Below are 24,209 nucleotides of genomic sequence, written 5' to 3'. Positions count from 1 at the left end.
ATGACGCCAGTTTATTTGTATATTACACATGTCGTGTATAAGATATCGTTATTATAAATCCATTAAATCAATACAAATTAATTTAAATGAGCTCTTCCCTTTATTTCTGAAGACTTTCTGACTTATATACTCACCATGATCAGGAGGTACATTGCAGTCCGTGAAGGATATATAGGGAACGGCCAAGAGCTGGAACATTACCCAAAAGATCAGCAGTATGTAACTTCTGCAAAAGCTGCCGAGAACAAACATAACTCTATTCTGGCAATGTGCAACTAGGGATGGGCGAATCCTAAATTACTCGGAATCGCTAGACTCTAACGAGTCCGAGTGCAGGACTCGCTACTCGTTGCGAGTTTAGCGAGTCCAATGTTAATTAATGGGGAAGCGAGTTTGCAGCGATTCCTCTGCTGCTGGACCCGGATTGACTGTCAAAAATGATCCTACAGTGATGGCGAGTTAGCAAAACTCTGAATGCTCTCGGCTTTAAACTCTGAAAGCAAAACTCGGATTTAAACTCTGAAAGCAAAACTCGGATTTAAACTCTGAAAGCAAAACTCGGATTTAAACTCTGAAAGCAAAACTCGGATGTAAACTCTGAAAGCAAAACTCGGATTTAAACTCTGAAAGCAGAAAGCATTGATCTGAGAATCTGAGTAGAATACAAAACGGACCAAAACTAGGATTGCCATTGATTTACTTTGGACTCGTTACTGTGCGAGTAATCGCTTGGAAACTCGCAGAGTACCGAGTCCTGCGAGTCCCCTACTACTCGCAGAGTAACGAGTCCTAACGAGTAGATTCGCCCATCCCTATGTGCAACCCCTTAGATGCCGCAGTCAATAAAATCTATGGCATTTAAATATTACAAATGGGGGAAAGGTTCCACTCATGAATCCGATGTGTTATATTGTTTCATGCACAATGCTAGAATTGTTGTTTTGCATTCATCACTCCTTAAAAAATGTAATAAAAAGTGATAAAAAAAAATTGTTTGCGACCCAAAATGGTGCACATGAAAATATAAAATTATTCTTCAAAAATGTAACATATGAGTTAATGACTTCAAAATATGGTGACACGTATAGAAAAAGTAGTAAAGCACAATAAAACTGTATACATTTAGTATCAATTTTTTTATAAAGAATAAAGGTAAAATACTGAATTACTTACATCATACAGTAAACATAAAAAAATGAAATGTTACTGTTTTTTTTCATGTGATCACAAAAATAAAAGTATTTTAATCTGTTATCCCAAAATTTAAGAAATATAAAGTACAACTACTCTTGCAAAAAAACAAAACAACATATAAACAAACCCTCATTATGCTGAATCCACCAACAAATTAATGTGCTTTTATTGTGATGTAACATTTTATGATGCAATTTTTCAGATTCTCCGGAAGATATTTTTCTTTTCGTGTCTCAAGATATAAAAGACGGAGAAGCCACCACTATACGATGTGACGCTTATCACACGTGTCGCTCCAGTCCTCCTTCCCTACAATGGAACAAACCTGGTCAGATTAACAAGCGGTCAGTGAGGCTTTATGACGGATACTGGAGAGAAGAATCAGAACTTACTTATACTCCTTCATATGTGGATGATGGGACTGCTATCCAGTGCACGGCTACATATCCTAATGGACAAAAAACTGTGAAATCATCAACCATGAGCGTCAGCTGTACGTATTATAGGAGACTGAGTGCAATTTACTAGTTTAAGATGTTAAAAAATGTGATGAATACGTGAAGGTGATCTGTGTTAGAAATGTAACAAATCCCCTGCAGTAAGTAAATAGTAACAGTATGTGAAAATACCATAGGGCACTTACAGTAGTAAACGCTGTTTTCATCAAAAGATCATAAAAACCATCTCCCCGTGACAAGATGTCCCCAATTGGGATGGACAGTAACTCTTGTAGTTCATCTTTGTGCCAGCAGGGGCGTGGTTATGGTTCTCTCTTTTTGGAGTGTTCATTTTTGGATAGTTGTCCACGAGCAGGTGTTTAATGGTCAGGTCTATGTCTTGCACCTATTTTGAGGCCTGTTGGCACATATTGAAGTGAATCAATAAAGCATAAGACAATTTCTGTCAAAAATTGACATAAATAAGATCTCACCCAAAATTAATGATTAAATATAAAGCAATAGGTGAAAATAAAACATAACCTTTAATCTGTTAATTAAAAGAACTACTAAAGTATGTCACCCAAATGTGAATAAGACGCATAAAAATGCCAATCTAGTCTAGTTGACGTCACTGGAAGTGAGGCTGGCGTGTATCGCGCTGCCTCTGTGTGTTCCCCGTGGACCGGAAGTCGGTCATTTTTCTTGGGTGAGCATTGTCTATTAGCGCCGCTGGAGGTGGAGCTAGATCCTCAGCGAGCGTTTCCGGGTTTTCTGGCGTGCGTTCCACAGCCCAGAAGTGGCAAGGTTAATGGCGATTGCCCGGGATGCCGGTAACAAGTGGCCTGTATATGGGGGAACACATATGCGGCATATGGGGTAATTATGGCGACAGGTGTTAACTATGTGTGATCTCACATGATGTGACGCTATCTATAAATATGCCCTGTTTCCTCCACTCCCTGCAGACAGCATTAAAAGTGGAAGGATTTGTCTCCTCTTAGTTATAGCACTATGGCACTTTACAAGTTATGTCCCCTGAAGATTTTACTTGGATGAAACGCGTTGGAACACCCCCTTAGGGAAAATGCAGGGCATGTGCAATTTAGGGTGAGCTGTGGACTGCCCTTGATAGGGCGGGAGTTTGGGGATTAGATGATTGCTAGCTCCTTAGGAATTTGACAGGGTATTGTCTTCCCTTCTTTGCCTTCCATTGACCAAACAGAGGATCTTTGGAGACTCCCGACCCATCATCTTATTTGGTGAGATTGTTCCTCTTTTATTACTATCTCACCTGATTGCCTATTTATGTGGTCATAAAATACCCTTTTGGCACTTTTTATCTTATATATGTGCAATTAGGTTATGGCATTTATGTGCTGAATTGTTATTCATTGCTGTACCTTTTAGATATTTTGTTCACCTACGCAACAGATTATCAGGTGACAATCTATATCCTTTATGCATCTAGGTGGTTCCCTTTGTTTCTAGGGTCCACCCATCAGATTGGCATTTTTATGCGTCTTATTCACATTTGGGTGACATACTTTAGTAGTTCTTTTAATTAACAGATTAAAGGTTATGTTTTATTTTCACCTATCACATAGTGAAGTGAGAAACTAGAGTTAGGGATCATCCCGCTTGTAGTCCATCTTGACGTGGTTGGATGGCTTTTACGCTTTTTTAACCAAAATAGTTTCAACTACTCATGCTATGTTATTTACTGTTACAATTTATTTATTTACTTATTGCAGGGTATTTGCTGATCATTTTTCTTCTAGATTTTGTCTGTTAATGGCCAAAGTGTGATTGTACACCTACACATTGCACTTATACCGACAGGTGTGCGACACATTTCTTCGGTTTCAAAAAGTGTGACAATTTTTTTTTAAATAAGCAATACTGCAATAATTCAAGGTGTGATTAAGAAAACAAACCTACTACTTTTGCTTTAAAGGTTTAAGGGGAAAAGTGTTTCCTTGTAGAGAAAGCCAAATCAGCGTAAGGAGACTTATAGGCTATGCAATACTCATCTAGAAATTTAAATATGCAAATATACTCTTCAGAGAAAAAGACAGCTAGAACTCTAGTGACACCAGTTTGGTGTAGCAATCCTAAAAGTTAATATTGACCCTTTAATGAGGAACTTTGCATATAATTCTTCTTACACTGGCTTCACACTCTCCATCAGGAGAAATGTTCCTCCTTCGACAACTAGTTAGAGGCCTTTCAGTTACTCAAATCAGTCTCCTACTTAGCACTAATAAGGGGCAAACTCTCCAAAACACATAACTGCAAATAAAATATCTAGTTTGATTTCTTATTCTCAGGACCCTGTCAGCACCGGCCACTTGCCACGGCCGACCAGGGTAACACACCCACCACTATGAGGAAGCCCGAGGTCTGGCGCTGCGGGTGAGACTAGGCAGATGGGACCTGAGAGCTGCGGTGAGCCAGGACACTGAGGTAGTTGGAGGCAGAAGGACCTGTGATCATGTGACCGTGCGTCACAGGAGGGGGCAGGGCTACCACGGAGCACCGCTGGGAGACGGCAGACCCGTGGGTATGAGGCAGTGACTCGGAGGGTAAACTCAGGCCGGACAGAACGGGGGTCATACATGGAGAGGGTGGCGTGGTGCAAAAGGGGCAAGCAGAGAATAGTCAGGATGTAGCCAAGGGGTCAGACACAGAGATGGCAGTGCGGTACAAAAGGGGTAACCAGAGAATAGTCAGGATGTAGCCAAGGGGTCATACGCAAAGATGGCAGTGCAGTACAGGAGGGACATGCAGAACTCTTAACGGGGACAGAACCATATCAGAACCAGACAACCGTAAAGTAGCATAGGTAGAAATCACAGGCACAACAGGGTCACACACACTCGGCCAAGGGTCAAAGTATAAGCAACGAGAAATGACCCCATAATGAGGTTATAAGAAGCTTCCCAGAATCCCAGAGTGAGGCCTTAAGCCTGTACTTTATGGTCAGCTTCTCTGTCTTCCAAGCCACTGCAGATATACCTTTTCTCCCAGTTTCTAGTTTCTGTTATCCCTGCTTCAGTCTTTTTAGGGTAACAGGTGTTTTCATTTACTCATTTGTCTGCCCTATCACCTTTCAGGTCGGCTTCATATACTTTCCCCCTGCTGTTATTTCCTGCTGTTGACAGTCTCATTTGGGTGTACAGCCATACTGCTGTAGTTTAAGCCAGTCAGTTAAAGACGAGCTAGAGTTTATCTCTCTGCTGTTTATGTTCTTTACCCTACATCTATCTTCTTTTTTTTTTTTTAGGAAATTGGAAGCATATTCTATCCTTAATTTTGTATTTCATGGTTTGTTTTACTCACTCTGGGATAGCTTTCTATTTCAGCACACTTTCCATTCTGTGGGTAATTTACACTCTTCTCTGCCCATCCCCTTCTTTGATTCTGTTTCACTGGATCTGTCCGCTATGGGTTTTGTTTTCTCTTCCGTTCCGGCATGGTCAGAACTTGACTACTGTAGCCAATTGTACCAGCAATTGGTGTTGTGCCAGCCATGTAAGGAGAGAAGAAAGGAAAGTGTTTAGCAAGAGCAGAGAGATTGGTAGGTAATTATCTTATTTTTTTAGCATCCCAGAGCCATACATTCAAGTAGAAAGGTGTTGAATATCACTTTAATAGAGATAATATTTACAAAGGTTTTTTATCTGCAGGATTCAAAAAAATGTCACGTAACAACTGTAATTTACTATTACAGACTCCCCTCAAAATGTAACTGTCACAATTATTGGAAACGATGAATTAATGGAAGGAAGCAATGTGATGTTACAATGTAACAGCTCCTCGAAACCTGATGTACACAAATATGAATGGTATAAAGGGATAAATAAAACAAACTTACTAAATAATGGAAGAAAGCTTAGAATAAGAAATGTAACCCGGGACATGGACCCTTATTCCTGCGCTGCAATAAATGATGTGGGTACAGGAGAATCAGCTCTGATGGAGATACCTGTACTATGTAAGTGCAAATAGGAGGAACATACAGAAAAAGTGCATATGTTATGTAATTCTAAATATTTAAGTTTTGGCATAAATATATAAAGTTGTAAAAAGTTTTCTGGACATAATGATGCAGCAACAGTGAGAATTGTGTCATTTAACCATTTCCAATCTTTTCCCAAAGACTGAAGGAAATATATGGAGCAGTTTTAGGAACTCTATCTGCTCCATGTGCTGTGGATGTTGGTTCTAGTATACAAATGACATCTTTAGAGACATGAGTGTCAGTAGGTGCTCTTGCTTGCTGGCCTGCCTGTATTCCATTAGGGGGAGGAACATTGCTCAGATAACACAGGGTGAGGGTACCACCCTCAGATAAAACTTTATTGGATCCCCATACAGTACATTCCCATCAAAGACACAAGACAGGTCAAGAGATACCCTTGAGTATCACCCTTCCGCTGGATTGACAAGGATTAGAACCTCCTACCTCAACGAGTAGCATCCCGCTTCAGGCAGGCTCCCACTGAGAGGAGGTAGCAGCAAATTTAGGAAGCTGACAGAACACAGTGAGTTATGCTGCCATGTGACCGGATTGTCATAACCTGGGTTATCCATATAAATTTGTGGGCTCAGTGTTGGGAACTGGGGCAGTTCTGTAATCTACCAGCTGGAACCAAGGTCCCTAGGCTGTAGTCCTGTAGGATCACCCTGTAGACAGGAGCAGGCCCATTTTTATACCTCTCAGCTACCATTTCAAGACATTGTGTCTCACAAGATTGGGTGGAGATAATCATGGCTGTTCCCTCATTGTTCGCTAGTTCAATTAGACTGCATAATTGTCCTTCAAATGATGCAGACTAGTACACCACAATGGGCTGGAATAATCTGTAATCAGCAAATTAGCACACAAAAAGTGATACCAGACAGTCTCTCGTGAAACAATGTCTCATGTCCCTTGACTTACTGAAGAAAGGAATAGCTCATCTAGTATAATTAAGAATTGTTCACCCCTCGCGCAAGTGGCAGGTTTTCTTCAATGACACTGAGTCGTCAAAATATCTACCTGTGATTGCCAGGATTGTAGATTACGCTGATCTTTGCAATTTTACAGATTAAATACCTCTACATGGTTTGCATGTCTGCAAATGAAGGACAACACATTGCAATATTATGGTAAATTCTTCAGCACACATAATCAAGTGATTGCTTGTTTTCTGACACTAAAAAGACACAAGAAAAAAGATTTGAATATTTAGTAGAACTAAAGAAAAAGATGAAAAATAATGTAAAATACTTTTTCAATAATATTAAAATAACACAATCTAAGAGTTTAAACCAACCACTACAATTCTATTCAACACATAAATACAGTATAAACATAAAGAAATGTATCCTATCCCCCAAATGTCTAAACTTTTAAAGTGTCACATTATACATCCTATTCTGTAAAAAAAAAAATGAGCTAGAGTTGCTTTTTTTTTCTAATATTGCTTCATAAAAGAGTTAGAGAAAGTGTTAAAATAGGCTATACAGTATGTACTTTAAAATGTGAAAGTTGCAATGAAAAAACAATGTTACATAGCTAGATAAAAGAAAATATAGCTTTCAAAATATGACTAAATTATATTTTTTAAAAGGTTTTTTTAGCTTGTAAAAATAGTAAAATTTTAAAAAAGATAAAGAGTAACTAAACTTTTTCCTCAATTTTTAAACAGGAAATGTAATTTTTGAAATATTGTACTTGAGTTAATATTGTTTCTTTCATTCTAAAAAGTGATGCAGTAGTGCTCTCTGCAAACGGGATTACAGGGGAAGTTCTGTACACCGTATCGAAGAAAAGAAAAGTACGGATCTCCCATCTTTGGAGTTTCAGAGGGAGTGCAGTTGGCACAAGTACATGTTTGCTCCCTTTTATAGAAGAGAACATCCTAAAAATTTAGTTTCTCTTGAACACGCAATTTTCATTGCATTGGGAATTCTATATTAGAGAAATGCAAGCCGTAATGAAGGAATTGCTGTTTTTTTCCATTTTTATCCAATTAATTTGCCAATGCAGGATATTTGTAAACTTAAACAATTTGGTGTTCTTTTATACAGTTGTGCTCAAAAATTACATACCCCTGCAGAATTTTATGATTTAAAAAGAAAAAACACAGCAGTTTGACAGTAAATGGCTTCACCCAACCACTAACCATAAATTGAGAAAAGTTTTGGTGTTATCATTCATATTCTCTGAAAAAAAGGCCAAGAAAACAAAAATTCTGCCGGGATAGGTAAACTTTTGAGCACAACTGTATACTGTTCTTCCTCCCTTCTGTAGATGCAACATCAGGAGTTCACATCATATATATTTTTTTCCTCCCTTCTGAAGATGCAAGTATAAGGGGGACGATGAAACAGTAGGTACATGCGTGCCGGGTCTGGAACTAGAGAGGCTGCATCCACTGTTCCCGGGGGGAAACATTAGTAAGGCGGACCTTCTCCTGCTGCCTGAAGGAAACGCTAGTGAGGGGCACCTTCCTGCTGACTGAGGGGGGTGGAGAAAGAGGAAAAAGCAGCGCACACAACAGAGCAACTTGGTGCGAACTGAGGGCAGCATGCTGTCAGGTGAGCGCTACGCTCTGCTCCCCATCCTGACACAGAGTACAGGCGCTACAACAGGCTGTGCTGCAGCAGACCAGAAGGACAGGGAATGCTGCGTGGAGGGAAGCAGTGTGCCCAGCAGCAATTAAGAGATAGGGACCGCTGAAGATTGTGCAGAGCCAGGTGTGCGCAGCAGCAGCCTGAAAGAAGTGCCCTGTTCCAGGAGCATCAGCATTACACAGGCCTGTGTCCATAAAGCAGCCCCGCTGACAGCAACAGGGACTAGAGAGCGAGAGGGACGTGCAGTGTGTGCCCGGTGGCTAATCAAGAGAAAGGCGCTGCACGCTAGGTGTCCGTGAGTACTGCACACATGCCACATAAGAGGGACTGCATACGAGACTGACACTTGAGGCCAGAATATGGGGTATTGTTGTTTACCGAAACCCATTGGAAAGGACACCGCGCCAGCCGTTGTCGGCACTATCCACTTCATGGACTGAGGAACCAGTGACTTTCATCAGAACAGCCATCATTTAAACTGATGTTCTTCAGCTCACCATATCCTTTTGCCATTTAAACTGTTTAATCTCTTGTTTAACCCTTTTCCTCCCTGCGTGGAGTATTCCCCTGTAAATAAACCTGTTAACCCTTGCTCTACCTCCTGTCCGTCACTGCATCCCACGTTCCTGCGACTTCTACACTGCCTCAGGAGTCCACACCATATATTCTTATTTCGTTCCTTCTTTGGATGAAGCCTCAGGAGTTCACATCATATATAGTTTTTTCTTCCCTTCTGTAGATGCAGCCTCAGGAGTTCATATCACCAGGAAAAATGAAGCTGATTTTACGGAATTGATCTGTAACTTCCTAAGCAGCCGACCTGATGTAACTCACTACACCTGGATGAAGGATGGATCTATATTACAGAATCAGACAGGGAAGAATCTGACTATAAACAATAGTGAAGAGAACTCCGGGCAATATTCATGTATCGCTCACAACAGAGCCGGGGACTCCTCATCTGATGAGATCTACATACGACGTTAGTGATGATGCTCAGAGTTACATAATCATTCTAATACAGATGACAGTAATAATTATACTGTATATAAAGGGTAGAAGGAGCTGCCAGAGTTTCTTCATTTAATGACTTTGTTTCTTCTTTCTTGCAGGTGATGCCATGATTTTACCTCTCATCTTAGGCACAATTTTGGGGATTTTCTTTCTGCTGCTTTTAATTCTGGTCATTTATTTTTCTATAAGGTAATTAAAGAGAGGTAATGAAAGGAAAAGACATATTTATCTGAAGGAGTAAACGCATTAAATATCTGTTGGCCAAATGATAGTTCAGCTGTTAGCAATCTCCCCTGACTCCCCCATATACAAAAAGCTTGTGTGGGTCAATTGCTATTGTGCTTTCTGTTATTGAGCCACTGCTGGACTCCTCAGTCAGTGATTGACCTCCATGCTGGACAAAAGAGTTTACCATTGAAATTCAATAAGTTAGAACCTTTTCTCTCCGAAGATCATGTGTGAGTGAAGGTGTCGGTCGCCCCTCACAGCAGATGAATGAAGTCTGAATTCAGACTTCTATTTGCGGAATATGGAAGACTTACAGAGGTTGTCCAACACTAGGACTACCCCTTCTTTATCAAAATGTTTAACCTCCATAAAATTAAAAATCCTATACTCACTTCCTGTGCCGACACCATTTCTGACATCACTGTTCTCGCCTTTGGACCAATCCAACATGTAATCTTTTTATAAAAATCTTTATTTTTTATATAAAGTAACACATTCCACAGCGCTTTACAGTTTGCACACATTATCATCACTGTCCCCGATGGGGATCACAATCTAAATTCCCTAATATGTCTTTGGAATGTGGGAGGAAACCAGAGTACCCAGAGAAAACCCACGCAAACACGGGAAGAACATACAAACTCCTTGCAGATGTTGTCCTTGGTGGGATTTGAACCCAGGACCCCAGCGCTGCAAGGCTGCAGTGCTAACCACTAAGCCACCATGTTTGGGCTGCAGCTGACCTTGGACTTCCTCTTTATGCTCAAATTGACAGGGGGCATGGACAGGGACATGTCACAATAATAGCACAGGAGCCCCGTGAGAGCGAGTGCAGACACCGCGGGTATGACACCACCACGGGAGTCGAGTATATGCTTCATTATTTTATTGAGGCAAGTCGAGGGGTATGACAAGAAGTTGTCTTAGCAGTGGACAATTTCTTAAAGGCAGGACATACACATTAAATCTTTCATGGCTCCTTACACATGGATTCTAGTTTTAACCATTCTCAGTGGAAAACAGGGATCATTTACTGATTAATCTTAAAAAAAAATATGGGCAATGTAAATCAAGAGTTCAGTCTTTATCTCTTTTAAAATATGCAAACAATAGAAAGTTGGGAGAGCACCCAGACATTTTGGCTGATCAATTGGTCCCTCTGAAAACAGTTGATTTAGCAGTAAATATGCATGGTCCACTTAAAGAGGTTGTTCACTACCTTAACATTACTGACCTTTCCTTAACCGCTTAGCGACAGAGCCAGTTTGCAGCTTAATGACCAGGCCAATTTTTACAATTCTGACCACTGTCCCTTTATGAGGTTATAACTCTGGAACGCTTTAATGGATCCCGCTGATTCTGAGAATTTTTTTTGTGACATATTGTACTTCATGTTAGTTGTAAAATTTCTTTGATAAGTCTTGTGTTTAATTATGAAAAAAATGGAAATATGGCAAGAATTTTGAAAAGTTTGCAATTTTAAAACTTTAAATTTGTATGCCCTTAAATCAGAGAGATGTGTCACAAACATTTCTTAATAAATAACATTTCCCACATGTCTACTTTACATCACCACAATTTTGGAAGGAAAATTTTTTGTTAGGAAGTTATAAGGGTTAAATGTTGACCCGCGATTTCTCATTTTTACAACAAAATTTACAAAACCATTTTTTTTAGTGACCACATCATATTTAAAGTCATTTTGCGGGGTGTACATGACAGAAAATACCCAAAAGTGGCACCATTCTAAAAACTAGACCCCTCAAGGTGCTCAAAACCACATTCAAGAAGCTTATTAACCCTTTAAGTGCTTCACAGGAACTAAAGCAATGTGGAAAGAAAAAATTAACATTTAAATTTTTTTTGCAAAAAATTTACTTCAGAACCAATTTTTTTTATTTTTACAAGTGGTAAAAGAGAAAATGAACCACAAAATTTGTTGTACAATTTCTTCTGAATACGCCGATACCCCATATGTGGGGGTAAACCACTTTTTCAGCACTCGGCAGAGCTCGTAAGGGATGGAGCGCCGTTTGACTTTTTCAACACAGAATTGGCTGGAATTGAGATCGGATGCCATGTTGCGTTCGGAGAGCCCTTAATGTGCCTAAACAGTGGAAACCTCCAACAAGTGACCCCATTTTGGAAACTAGACCCATTAAGGAACTTATCTAGATGTGTGGTGAGCACTTTCAACCTTCAAGTGCTTCACAGAAGTTTATAACGTAGAGCCGTGAAAATAAGAAATCCATTTTTTTCCACAAAAATGATCTTTTCACCCCCAAATTTTTATTTTTACAAGGGTAGCAGGAGAAATCATACCCCCACAGTTATTGTGCGATTTGTCCTGAGTACGCTGATACCCCTTATGTGGGGGGGAACCACTGTTTGGGCACATGGGAGAGCTTGGAAGGGAATGAGTGCCATTTTGGAATGCAGACTTTGATGGAATGGTCTGCGGGCATCATGTTGCATTTGCAGAGCCCCTGACGGGCCTAAACAGTGGAAACCTCCAACAAGTGACCCCATTTTGGAAACTAGACCCATTAAGGAACTTATCTAGATGTGTGGTGAGCACTTTGAACCTTCAAGTGCTTCACAGAAGTTTATAACGTAGAGCCGTGAAAATAAAAAATCCATTTTTTTTCCACAAAAATGATCTTTTCGCCCCCAAATTTTTATTTTTACAAGGGTAACAGGAGAAATCATACCCCCATACTTGTTGTGCGATTTGTCCTGAGTACACCGATACCCGATATGTGGGAGGAACCACTGTTTGGGCGCATGGGAGAGCTCGGAAGGGAAGGAGTGCCATTTTGGAATGCAGACTTTGATGGAATGGTCTGCGGGTGTCATGTTGCGTTTGCAGAGCCCCTGATGGGCCTAAACAGTGGAAACCCCCCACAAGTGACCCCATTTTGGAAATTAGACCCCCCAAGGAGCTTATCTAGATGTGTGGTGAGCACTTTGAACCTCCAAGCGCTTCACAGAAGTTTATAAACGCAGAGCTGTGAAAATAAAGTCTTTTTTATTTCCACAAAAGTGATTTTTTAGACCCAATTTTTAGACCCCCAAAGTTGGTAAATAGTGGAAACCCCTCAATTCTTGCTCCAACCCTAATCCCAACCCTAACCTTAATCCCAACCCTAATCCTAATTGTAACCCTAATCCTAGTTCGCCCTAACCCTAATTCTAACCCCTGCCCTAACCCTAGCCCTAACCCTAACCCTAGCCCTAACCCTAGGCCAACCCTAACCCTAGCCCTAACCCTAGCCCAACCCTAACCCTAGCCCTAACTCTAGCCCAACCCTAACCCTAGCCCTAACCCTAACCCTAATGGAAAACTGAAAAAAAAATTTTTCTTTATTTCGTTATGTTGGCCTAACTAAGGGGGTGATAAACAGGGGGATTATGTACTATTTTGTTTATTTTGATCACGATGATAGTTTATCATTGTGATCAAAATGAATGAATGGAATCTGCCAGCCAGAGCCGGCAGATTCCCGGCGGGCGCACTGCGCATGCGCCCGCTATTTTCCCCGGATCCAAGATGGCGGTGCCCACCGGAGGACGTTGGCGGGACACAGGACCACCGGGAGGGGACAGAGGACCACGGAGAGGTACCGGGGGGGATCGGGGACACTCTTTCTCTCTCCTCTGATGTGCGATCACATCAGAGCAATGAGAAATTTAATGCACAATTGCGGCTTTTTTTTTACGGTCGCCGTTATAGGGTTAATAACGGCGATCGCAAAAGCGGGGTCTGTAAAAACCGACCGATTCATGTTCTCTGGGATCTCGGCTACCTCCTGCAGCCGAGACCCCGGAGAAAATCCGACACTGGGGGGCGCTATTCACTTTCTCCGCAGCGCCGTGAATTAGTGGCACTTTGGTTTTAGTACCCTCAATTACCGCCGTTAAAAGGCGTATCGGCGGTCGCTAAGGGGTTAAGATAGGTCACCATTGTCAGATTGGTGGGGGTACAAAACCATACAGCAATGCTGATCAGCTGTCTTAGGTGTCGGCGACTTCTGGAACTACTCAGTTATGGAGATCCTTTGCCTACTCATAGTGGCCATGGATGAGTACTGCACATCTGCCCCTTGTTGATTTGATTAGGGGGGAGAATTTGCAGTACCTGGCCACAGATACTATCAGTAGATGGAGAACCTTCGTAACTCAGCAGTTCCATCTGCCACCAGTATGTACAACAGCTGATCATCAGGACTGCAGGGTGTTACACCCCCACTTATCAGACATTGATGATCTATCCAAAATAAGGGGCACCTTTGCAGTACCCAGCCGCAGCCACTATCTGTCGATGGAGAAGCTCTGTAAGGGTGTGTGCACACGTTGCAGATTGTGCTGCAGATCCACAGCGGATTTGGCCCTGCGGATCCGCAGCAGTTTCTGCTGCGTTGTACAGTACTATTTTAGTCTATGTAAAAAGAAAAACGCAGTGCACAAGAGAAAATGGAACAGCACAATCCAAAATCTTCAGGTGCACAGACCTCCCAAGAAGTTATCCCAAAAGCCAAAATTCACATATGAAAAAACTGAAGGCAGCACTCCTTTTCAAAGAGAAAAAATGCTTTATTTCAGACCCACATGGTTGGCGACGTTTCGGCTCATGCAGAGCCTTTATCAAGCCTTTATCTATCTATCTATCTATCTATCTATCTATCTATCCATCCATCTGTCTATTAGTCTAATAGATCTCCATCTTGGAAACACTGTATCATTTTATTTTTAATATAATTGTAATTTTAGAATTTTATTATTTTAGCAGGAACATCTGCAAGTCTTCATTTCAAACTTCTCCAAAACACACAACACCTGGTGGGATGCTCCACTATGTGAGTGATTTCTATTAGGTATTTATGCTGCAGAATTATATAGTAGACTTAATGATGAGCAAGCACTAAAATACTTGGATGCTTGTTATTCAAACCAAGCAATTCTTAATGCTCAAATGCTCGTTTCAAGTAACAAGTATAATAGGAGACAATGTGAAAGCCAAGCATTTTTCTGGCAGAACCTGGGGGTCAGTGAAAATGTTGAAATGGAAAGTGTTGAATGGAAGGAAAACAGCATGGGGAAGACTCCTGGAAGCATCTCTGACTCTCAGATCACTGCTAAGAACAATGGTGTCACAGATTTACTCCACTTTATTGACTGTCAATAAACATTCAAAATCAAAGAGAAATTGGAGTTTACAAGAAAAACAAATGTTAGGAAACATTCATTCATGTATGATGACTTGTATGTAAGGCAAAATTTCAAGAGGATTTAAAGGGAACCTGTCAGCAGTGTTGGCCAATATAAGATACGGCCACTGCCTTTCAGGGCTTATCTACAGCATTCGATAAAGCTGTAGATAAGCCCCCGATCCGACCTGCAAGATAAGAAAAATAAGTTATATTATACTCACCCGGGGGAGCGGTCCCGGTGTGGTCCGGTCTGATGGGAGTCGCAGGTCTTGGTCCAGTGCCTCCCGCCCTCCTGCTTGCAGTGCCTGCACACTGCAGTACTTTATTCTGCCCTCAACAGGGCAGATAAGTACGCTTGCTCAAGAGCGCGATGCCAGGGAACGATGAAGCAAGCAGGAGGGCGGCATTGCAAGAAGATGAGAGGCGCCAGATCCGTACCTGCGACACCCATCGGACCGGACCGCCTTCCCTGGGTGAGTATAATAAAACTTATTTTTCCTATCTTGCAGGTCGGATCGGGGGCTTATCTACAGCATTATAGAATGCTGTAGATAAGCCCTGAAAGGCAGTGACAGTATCTTATATTCACTTATGTTCACTTTAAAAATAATAATAATTTAAGTAAACTAAAATTTAAGTTGGTATCTAAAAATTACAGTGTAATTTATAAAGGAAGCAAGAACTGACAAAAAATAGATGGAAGAAGGACTTAGCTACACCCTGTATTAGGCTGGGTTCACATAGCGATAATGAGCTGCGTTTAACGCATCCGTTACACAGCGGCATTAATGCTATGTAACAGATGCTTTAACACTGTCATACACTGCTATAGATGAGCACATCGCTAACGCATGCCATAATCAGCATGCGTTAGCGATGTGCCGTCATTCTGTGACGGACCTTCGGATGCGGTCTGTAGTGTCCAAGGGTCCGTCACTGCTAGCGGGAACACATTCAAATATTGTGAACAAAGTGTAGCTGTGGTACTCCTACACTCATAAAAACTCTGCACACAGTGCAAAGCCAGACAAAAATTACAAGCAGGGTAATCCATACACCCTTGAAGGCACTAAAAGTAGTGCCTCATTCAAATAATAAGAAGGTGTAGTTTTGTTACTTATGCACTCATAAATGCTCTGCACACATGGCAAAGCCAGAAAAATATTATAAGGAGGGTTATCCATAGACCCTTAATGGCACTATCTGTTGCTCCTCATTCAAATATTAAGGAAGCATAATTGTGGTACTTTTACAGTCATAAAGACACTGCACACATTGTTGTCTAATGGAAATTTGCTTAACATATGTTCTACAACAGCCGTCTGGTATAGCAACATTTTAGTAGACCTTTCCACCTCACGAAGGAGATGTGTAAGCTTCTACTTGAAGCGTGAGTATGGCAGAGTGAACAATCACTACTCTTTTTCGGCCAAGATGAATATAATGCGAGGGTTACGGGAAAGGCAGTGGTACATATAGTCGGCCATATGTGCAGCCAAACTTTTCCCTGTCTCAACCATGATGATAACATTCTATCTTCTCCTCCCTCTCTTCCACTTCATTCCCCTCCTCAGCCTATTCACATAGGAAAGATGGGACAAAGCTTGTGTGAGTATTAGCCTCTGTTGTGCTAGCAACCAGCTCCTATTCCTGCTCAGCCTCCACCTTCTCATTATAACCCAATCCATGCTGAGCAGATGATATAAGACTGGTCTGGGAAGCATCTCCCTTTTTCATGTCCTCCTCCATCTCCTTCTGGTCCACATGCAAAGCTTCATGTTTAATTGTGAGTAGCAACTGATTAAGTAGGCACATAAGTGGGATCATTGCTCTGATTATGGTGTCATCACTGCTCACCACCTTTGTGGAGTCCTTAAAATCTTTGAGATCTACACAAATGTCAGACATACATGCCCACTATTAATTTGTTATGTGAGGAGGCTGGCCAGAATATTGATAGGCTTGTTGGAACTGGCATGTGACAACTGGCCTCTGCTGCTCACAAAGCCATGCCAGCATGTGCACTGTGAAGTTACAGCACATGGTCATGTTCCATACCAGTCGGTGAGCAGGCACTTGCATGCAATGCTGCAGAAGAGACACAGCTGTGGCAGCTGTAGCTGTCTTGCAGAAATAGGTGCTGATATGGCGTACCTTGACCAGAAGTTCTGGCAAATCTGAGGGTGCCTAGACATCTGCTCTTTCACTCCAATCAGAACTGTCCCTGAGTTGTGCAATGACGTTAGTGTACCGAACGTGTCAGCGCCCGTCCTTTTATCATCTCTGATGAGGTAATGTGGCTAGCCAATAACAGTAATGCCACTATCAAGATAGCTAAAACATTACAGTGTCTGGCAGACAATCGCCACATGTTTATTGATTGTGTAACAGGCTCCAAACATGCGGGGAGGGGATTTGAACATTAAATCTGAGCAACAGTCAATGCTCAGCGAGTGCCATTCAAATCCGAGCACCCACATACTAGAGTGACATACGAGTTTCACTGAGCATGTTCACTCATCACTAAGTAGACGAAATGTTTCATTATATAATATCATCAATGAATATATGGTATTATTATTAATGTGCTCTTACAGACATGTTTTCAATTGTTTTGTGTTTATCTTTAGAATATAAGTGTGAAAGAAAATCTGTACGGAAATATCCACAATGATCAGAACACTCAACCAGATTCCATTAGATCAGTGTAAGTTTCTTAGGCAAGTTATCAGTGCTATCACCAGTGTTGCTGTATATCCAGGAAAACAAATGACCTGTAGTATAAAAATCAAAAAGTGGATGACTTCCAAAGCTACCTATCAGGGTTCAGATTGCAGATTTCACGACCAGACCTTATGGGATGACACAATTATAGCCTTACTTCCTATAGATTTCCATCATTCGACTTTACACATTACCTACTGTATTTTCAAGATTACTTCCAATATGTATCTGTGCAGTCACTAAAGAAGCAAATAATGTCAAGAGGGTTCAGCTAGCTCTGAAGCTTGAAGAATTTTAACTGTAGCTGGAACATAAAATAGTTTTTTTTAATGTCTAACTCAATAGGCCAGATCCAAATAACATTTAAGAATAGCCATATTGTATGTGAACATGAGTAATAGCATTTTATCTTGCATTTTCCCCAGTTTCCTCTCAGCGAGTTCTCACTCTTAATATGTAATCCTCTATAAGTTGGAGGGAGTAGACTATATGCAATGTTATCTCCCATACAAAGCACACAGAGACATGAGGGATTCCTACTTTTTATTCCTTAGATAGCACACACACAAATATGCAATATCAGCATGAAAAACAATATGGACCAAAACTGAGCTGTGTGACTGTGATTCCAGCTCTAAGGTGAGGTCAAAGACTTGTTAGAAAACTCATCCCCATTTTTCTGTGTTTCATTTTCTTATTTTCTTTTGATATTCTTTATTTTTGCTTTTGAGAATTAAAGCTTTGCAGTATCAATGTGTGACACTGAGTCACTGCTCATGGACAAGCTGTGAGACAAGTTAGTCAGTAGGTCCAAGTTCTGATACCCAGAGGGCTCATAGTACAGAGGGGCAAGACAAAGGCGTGGTCAAGTAACAGTCTGAGGTCAAATGCTAGGAGGGAATGTCAAAATAAGATGATAAGACAAACGGATAGTCAGATGCTAAGTTCAGGGTCAGATACCTGAGATCAGAGAGTGTCAAGAGAAAAATGAATAAGACACACATATAGTCACGACAACTACAAGGTGTGTCAAGAAGATCATAGAATCAGACCCAAAGCAAAGCACACACCAACCAGAGAAAAACTACAGCTGACAATTAACTGCTCAAAGCTAGCAAGCTAAATATGAGCTAGCTCATAACTAGCAAATAATTAAGGACAGGAGGCACCTGTAGCAATCCTTGCAGATTAGGCCAGATTGAGCTGCAGGGTTGTCATGCAAAATGCTGATAGCCCAGCATGCTCCAACATCAGGTTGGATGACTGGGCTTTCACTCATACTACTCACAATACTGACAGTCCAGCACACTCCATATCCCATAGGACAGCTGAATTGTCACTCACATTGTCCCTAGGCCACAGTGAATGGTGAAACCATGACACAATGCAAGAACATAGTAATATTCAAATTACAGGTAGAACATTTTGGCATACAATATATCCAGAAAACCATAAAATTCTCTACAATGAGGAATGACCTAAATACAGTAGATAACGCAACATTGGGCCGAGGTAAGGTTTTACCTATGACATGGGAATGTCTGGTGATTCAAGTTTTTTGGACTGAGTTTCATTTTTTTCTAAACACAAATCTGGGATTTCAAGGGGTATTTTCCACATTAAATGCCCTAGTGGGACTGGTAAGTGGGATTATTGCTACTTAATATGGCAGAATTTGGTACAGACCTGTACACGTTTCGTCACTATGCTGCTCTCTCTTTTTACCCTACCCTTTTCAGAGGAAGTTCTGTAAAATTACACTTCATGGTGCTGGCAGTCTGTCTTATCGTGACAAGAATTGCCAAGACTGAGTTGAGTGGATGACAAGTCAAAGAGTCAGGGGAGAGGGGGAAGTGGAGAAGTGTCTCATAGATGGAGAAAGAAACAGAGTTCTCTGCTAAAATAAATTACAATTTTACAATTTTTATATCCCCCGTGAACTATTAATTAATGGAAAATGTGCTGAAAATACAGTTACTTTTTAAATATTTTTGAGGTTACAGCTAACATATATGTTATAAATGTTCCACTACATTTTCTCACTTTCTGTTAATTTCGTAACCTGAGTTTAATGTATTATTTTAGTTTATTATGTTGCACAGTATAACATCTACTATATTGTAAGTTCTGATGTAAAAAAAAAGATCTAATTTTTTTTCTTATTTTAGGTCTTCAGTAGAGGTGAATGTTAATGAAAATAGTGTTATTTACAGCAATAGTGATGTAAGTGTTGAGTTAGAGAATTAGCTAATTATTCATCTGTACTGAATAACTCATCTCTGGTGTATCTCCTTCTCAATGCCACTATAGTTATCATAAAGTGTCACTGCTGTATTACAACCTGAATGTAAAATAAGGTGAAATAGGCATCTCCTCAATTTTACCAGCTACAAGAATATTTAGCTACGGTAAATCCATCCTATAGTCCATCAGCATCCTCACTCTTACTTTTGTGTTACTACCGTAGCTGCAGCTCTCTTCCATCTGTTCATAAAAGGTTCCTGACATGTCCTAAAATAGCCAATATAGAGTGTAAATGGGAATGAGGTTAAGAATTTTATTTTAGGCCTCTCTCGATATCCACTGATGTCACCATCATCTTTTTGTTGTGTCTTGTTTGGCATGTGATTTGGCTTGCTTCTTGGCAACATCTATGTAACAGAGCTCCACTACCTGGTTAGTCTGTCACTTTGTCTGTCCACCAGCACTCCACAACTTGGCTTGTCTTCTGATGACCTTTGTCCAGCAGTGCTCCACAACTTAGCTTGTCTATGACTATGTCTGTCTACCATTCCAACGCAACTTGGCTTGTCTTTGACCATGTCTGTCCACCATTCCTATACAATTCGGCTTGTCTTCTGAGTTCTGACATCATCTGTTTAACAGTGCTCCATAATTTGGCGTATCTTTGACTATGTCCATCTTCCAGTGATCTATATCTTGGATTGCCTTTGACTACATCTGTCCACCATTACTCCACAACTTGGTTTGTCTTTGAAAACATATGTTCACCCGTGCTACACAATTTTTCTTGTCTTTGACTATGACTATCCAACAGTACTTCATAGCTTGGCTAGTTTTCTGATGACATCTGTCGACCAGTGCTCCACAACTTGGTGAATTTGGCTGCTGTTTTGCTCTTCTTTTCCTGAATATGTTTTCCTAAGCCCAGTGATCTGTGAGACAATTAACTCAGACAGAATTATAAATTGAGGACACATTCAATTTTTATTTAAAAAATCTGATGTAATGTAAATTTCCTGTCCTAATATGAGCAATTTGCCGAATTCAAAGTTTGTCAAATTTGTTCATCACTATTCTATTAGAATTTTATAGGCCTGGAATATAATGTCCTAAAATATAGGTATATCTGGAGATCCATCTAACCATCTTTAACCTCTGAGAGGACACCACTCATTGTGATTTGTTTGTTAATATTTTTCACAGGTAACACATGAAGTTGAATATTCTGATATCTCCCATGTTCAACATGACCAGATAACTTCCACTTCCAGAGCCAACCATGAACACAATGTGGACTATGCAACTTTGAGACATTAAAAATATGGTTTCTCTTGTGACCAAACACGTTCATATTTAGTGTACAAAGTTTAATTGGATCTACTACACCAAGAATCTTGATGAAAGAATCCAACTTCCACTCTGCAAAATGCAAATCACTATGGTATTTCTAAATTGTCAAGGATGATAATATATTCAATAATCCATCTCCTAATGTTGGAAAACAGATGCAGTTATAGGATAATATGAATCATCTTGGGTCATGATGAGCTGAATGGATCCACAAGAAGGCATCTATAGACTGCCATTTGTTTGTAATATGTCTGTATTTCTGATTTTATGAGAAGGTGAGAATGCAAAGCAGAGGACATGATGTGCTCCGTCGTCTGTTGTACTATCCTGAGATTTTCTGTTGAAAACGATGCATCAAAAATTATGGACCATAGAGAGTCACAAAGAATGTGGCTCCATAATGTGGATCTGTGGAGGCTCATGATACCACCGATATCTGTGGTATGGTATCCATGAAAATGATCATACCATCTTCATAACAAAAATCTTTGAAAACAACATCAAACTATATTTAAGTAATTTGTTTAAGGAATATTTATCATAGGAGAGACTGTCTCAATGCGGAAACCCTTTTTAAATTTAAGCTCAACTAGAAAACATCTGATAGTCTGAGATCTGACCAGATATTACCTCAAACATTTGCCAAGGCAGACTGTTGTTTGAAAATCATATTGTGTAAATCAGATTTATGTGTTACATGTAATTTTACAAACATTTTTGGAAATGTATTTACATCGCGATTTTTATTAAAAAACAAAAATGCAAATTCTTCCAATAATTTTTTTTACCCATAATCTGTATAAATATGAAAAATAAATTGAAAAGGAAAATATGAACTAAAATAATGTAGTTGCATAAATCTGTGCACCCTTAAATTATTACTTTGGTGAAAACAGCATTGAGTCTTTTTGGGTAGTAGCCTAACAGCATAGCACAGCTAAAATTGGCGATCTTTGAACACTGTTCCTTGCAATAGCTCCAAATTTGTCAGATTGTGAGGATATCTCCAATTTACAGCGCCCTCTTCAGGTCAACATCCAGCTACACTGCTTGCATGATGTCTCTCAAACTGGACAAAGTAAGAACATTGTGTTACTGAGCTGCTATTTACTTCCAGGAGTAGTCCATTTTTGTGAAAAGAGGTCACGCAATCCAAGATCTTAAGATCTTTGTCTGATAGATCTACAGATAGTAGATACAGATAAAATGAAAAAGTTAATTATTTAATTCATTCTTTAGATTAATCAATTTTTTTTAATTAAAGATAATAAAATTACTCACTGACTTTCCACATTACATTTTTCCTAGTTTATCTCTTTGTTTATGTTCTAGTACCAAACTTTTTCATGTTACAACTTATTTAAAGTTTTGGCATCTGGGGTTGAACAGCTAAGAGCGGCTCTTTTTCTCTATGTTCCACAAACTATAGGTTTGTATGAAAAAAAAGCTTTCAAATACGTGATTTTTATGTATTACTCTCTTAAATAACTACTAGAGATGTGCCCGATGTTATCGCATTGGGAGGGAAGTGTGTGAGTGGGGTGTGTGTGTGTACATGTGTGTGTACGTACATGCGTATGTGTGTGAGTATGTGCGTGTGTGTCCGGCAGCTGCCTGCCCACCCACCTCCGTGCAGTCACAGCCGCCAGGAAAGAGGGTGGTTTGCGACCTGTGCTGGAGATGTGAGTACGTGTGTGTATATGTGAATGTGAGTACGTGTGTGTACGTGTGTGTGTACGTGTGTGTACATGTGTGTGTACATGTGAATGTGTGTGTGTACATGCTGTAAGGTAGCGCTTATTATTCATGTTGGGGACACACACTTGGCAACAGATTAATAGTGTCCAGCACAGGGTTTTTCACATAAAACGTCCATACAGTTTATTGTTAGACGGAATAAACCATGGAAGCATGAAGGAAAAAGTAACAGTTTTATGTCAAACAGAAGAATGTTCAGACAGAGCTCCGCTCTGTTAAACCTGTGGTCACACAGGCTGTGCTGTTGTGAGTTCATTTTCTGGTCTACCAGTTGTGAGTTCTCCTTCCAGGCTCCCTCTGGTGGTAACAGGAGGTAGTGAGGCTGATTTAATCAGTAGAGATCTGCCACCTGATAATGAGGATGACGATTGGACCTCAGGAATCTCAGATTGGATTTAAGAAGCCGACGCCCTACTCTGGTGCTGGTGATTCCTTCTGCTTGTCAGGTCTTGGTTCTCAGCTCTGTTCCAGTCAGCTCAAGCTAAGTTTTTCTGCTAATGTTCACACTTGATTTTGTTGGTCTATTCAGTTTTTTGTGTGCTCAGCCAGCCCCGGCTGGGGCTGTGCTGAATTTCCACTCTTATTTATCTGCTTTGCCAATTTGCTTTTTGTCCCTTATTAGATTGGCCTCTTTTTGCTCTGTCTCAGAATATTTCAGAGTGCTGATATAGTGGGAGAAGTCTAGTGACTTCAGGGTTAATTTTGTTATCAGAAGTGTTGGACATTATTTTGTATGGTTTTGGGCAGATTGTAGACAGTGTCTTTCCTTTCCTCTCCTTTCTAGTTAGTTTGGGCCCCATCGTTTGCTCAGCCTTTTTTCCTGCCTGTGTTTGTGTTTTCATCTTGTTTCACCATCAATACATGTGTGGGGGCTGTCTATTCCTTTGGGGTCTGCTCTGGGGCAGTTAGTTTTCCCCTTTTCTTGCTTTAGGCTTATGTAGTCCTCCGGCCTTGACGAGGTGTCTAGGTTCATCGTAGGTACGCTGTTGTGAGTTCATTTTCCCCTTCACTACTGAGGCCCGAGGAACTCCCTCTTCTGGTGAAGAAAGGTAGTGAGCCTGATTGTCAAACACCTGGGGCTGATGATGATGACTGGCTGAGTGGAGTTAATGACTGGATATAAGGCTGCCGACGCCCTTCTGGCCTGCGGGTGATTTCTCTGTGGACTTCTAGGAAACCAGTCTGATTCCTGCTCTACTAAAGCTAAGATTTCTGCTTTGCCTTTTTGCATTAGTGTTTTGTTTTCCTTGCTTTTCTGGATTCTGCCATTCCCTGCTGGGGTGAGCTGAATCTCCTTTTGCCTGTTGCTCTGTCTTCAGAATATTCCTGAGTACTGACATAGCCTTTTTTTGAAGCCTAGCGTCTTCAGGGCCTTTTTTACTGTCAGTTTGTTGGCTCTTATTTTCATAGGGTTTTAAAGGATTGC

At 40.5% G+C, this 24,209-nt stretch overlaps 1 protein-coding gene across 1 annotated transcript in view; it reads left to right on the top strand.

Moving 5' to 3' along the window:
- The window catches only part of LOC141085294 (B-cell receptor CD22-like), a 72,561-nt gene extending 50,741 nt beyond the window's left edge, over nucleotides 1–21,820 (top strand). The window contains exons 5-12 of the mRNA XM_073570573.1: nucleotides 1,397–1,687; nucleotides 5,365–5,628; nucleotides 8,995–9,237; nucleotides 9,368–9,458; nucleotides 14,284–14,353; nucleotides 17,338–17,414; nucleotides 19,600–19,654; nucleotides 20,879–21,820. Coding sequence (XP_073426674.1) covers nucleotides 1,397–1,687; nucleotides 5,365–5,628; nucleotides 8,995–9,237; nucleotides 9,368–9,458; nucleotides 14,284–14,353; nucleotides 17,338–17,414; nucleotides 19,600–19,654; nucleotides 20,879–20,992 — 1,205 coding nt within the window. The 3' untranslated portion in view covers nucleotides 20,993–21,820. The remainder of the gene's footprint in view (nucleotides 1–1,396; nucleotides 1,688–5,364; nucleotides 5,629–8,994; nucleotides 9,238–9,367; nucleotides 9,459–14,283; nucleotides 14,354–17,337; nucleotides 17,415–19,599; nucleotides 19,655–20,878) is intronic.
- Nucleotides 21,821–24,209: the final 2,389 nt, after the last annotated feature.

The sequence above is a fragment of the Dendrobates tinctorius genome, unplaced genomic scaffold (assembly GCF_039654945.1).
Source record: "Dendrobates tinctorius isolate UK_male_01 unplaced genomic scaffold, ASM3965494v1 ptg000028l, whole genome shotgun sequence".
In the NCBI taxonomy this organism is placed as follows: domain Eukaryota; kingdom Metazoa; phylum Chordata; class Amphibia; order Anura; family Dendrobatidae; genus Dendrobates; species Dendrobates tinctorius.
The sequence above is the reverse complement of the archived record's forward strand: the minus strand, read 5'-3'. Positions and strand labels throughout refer to the sequence as shown.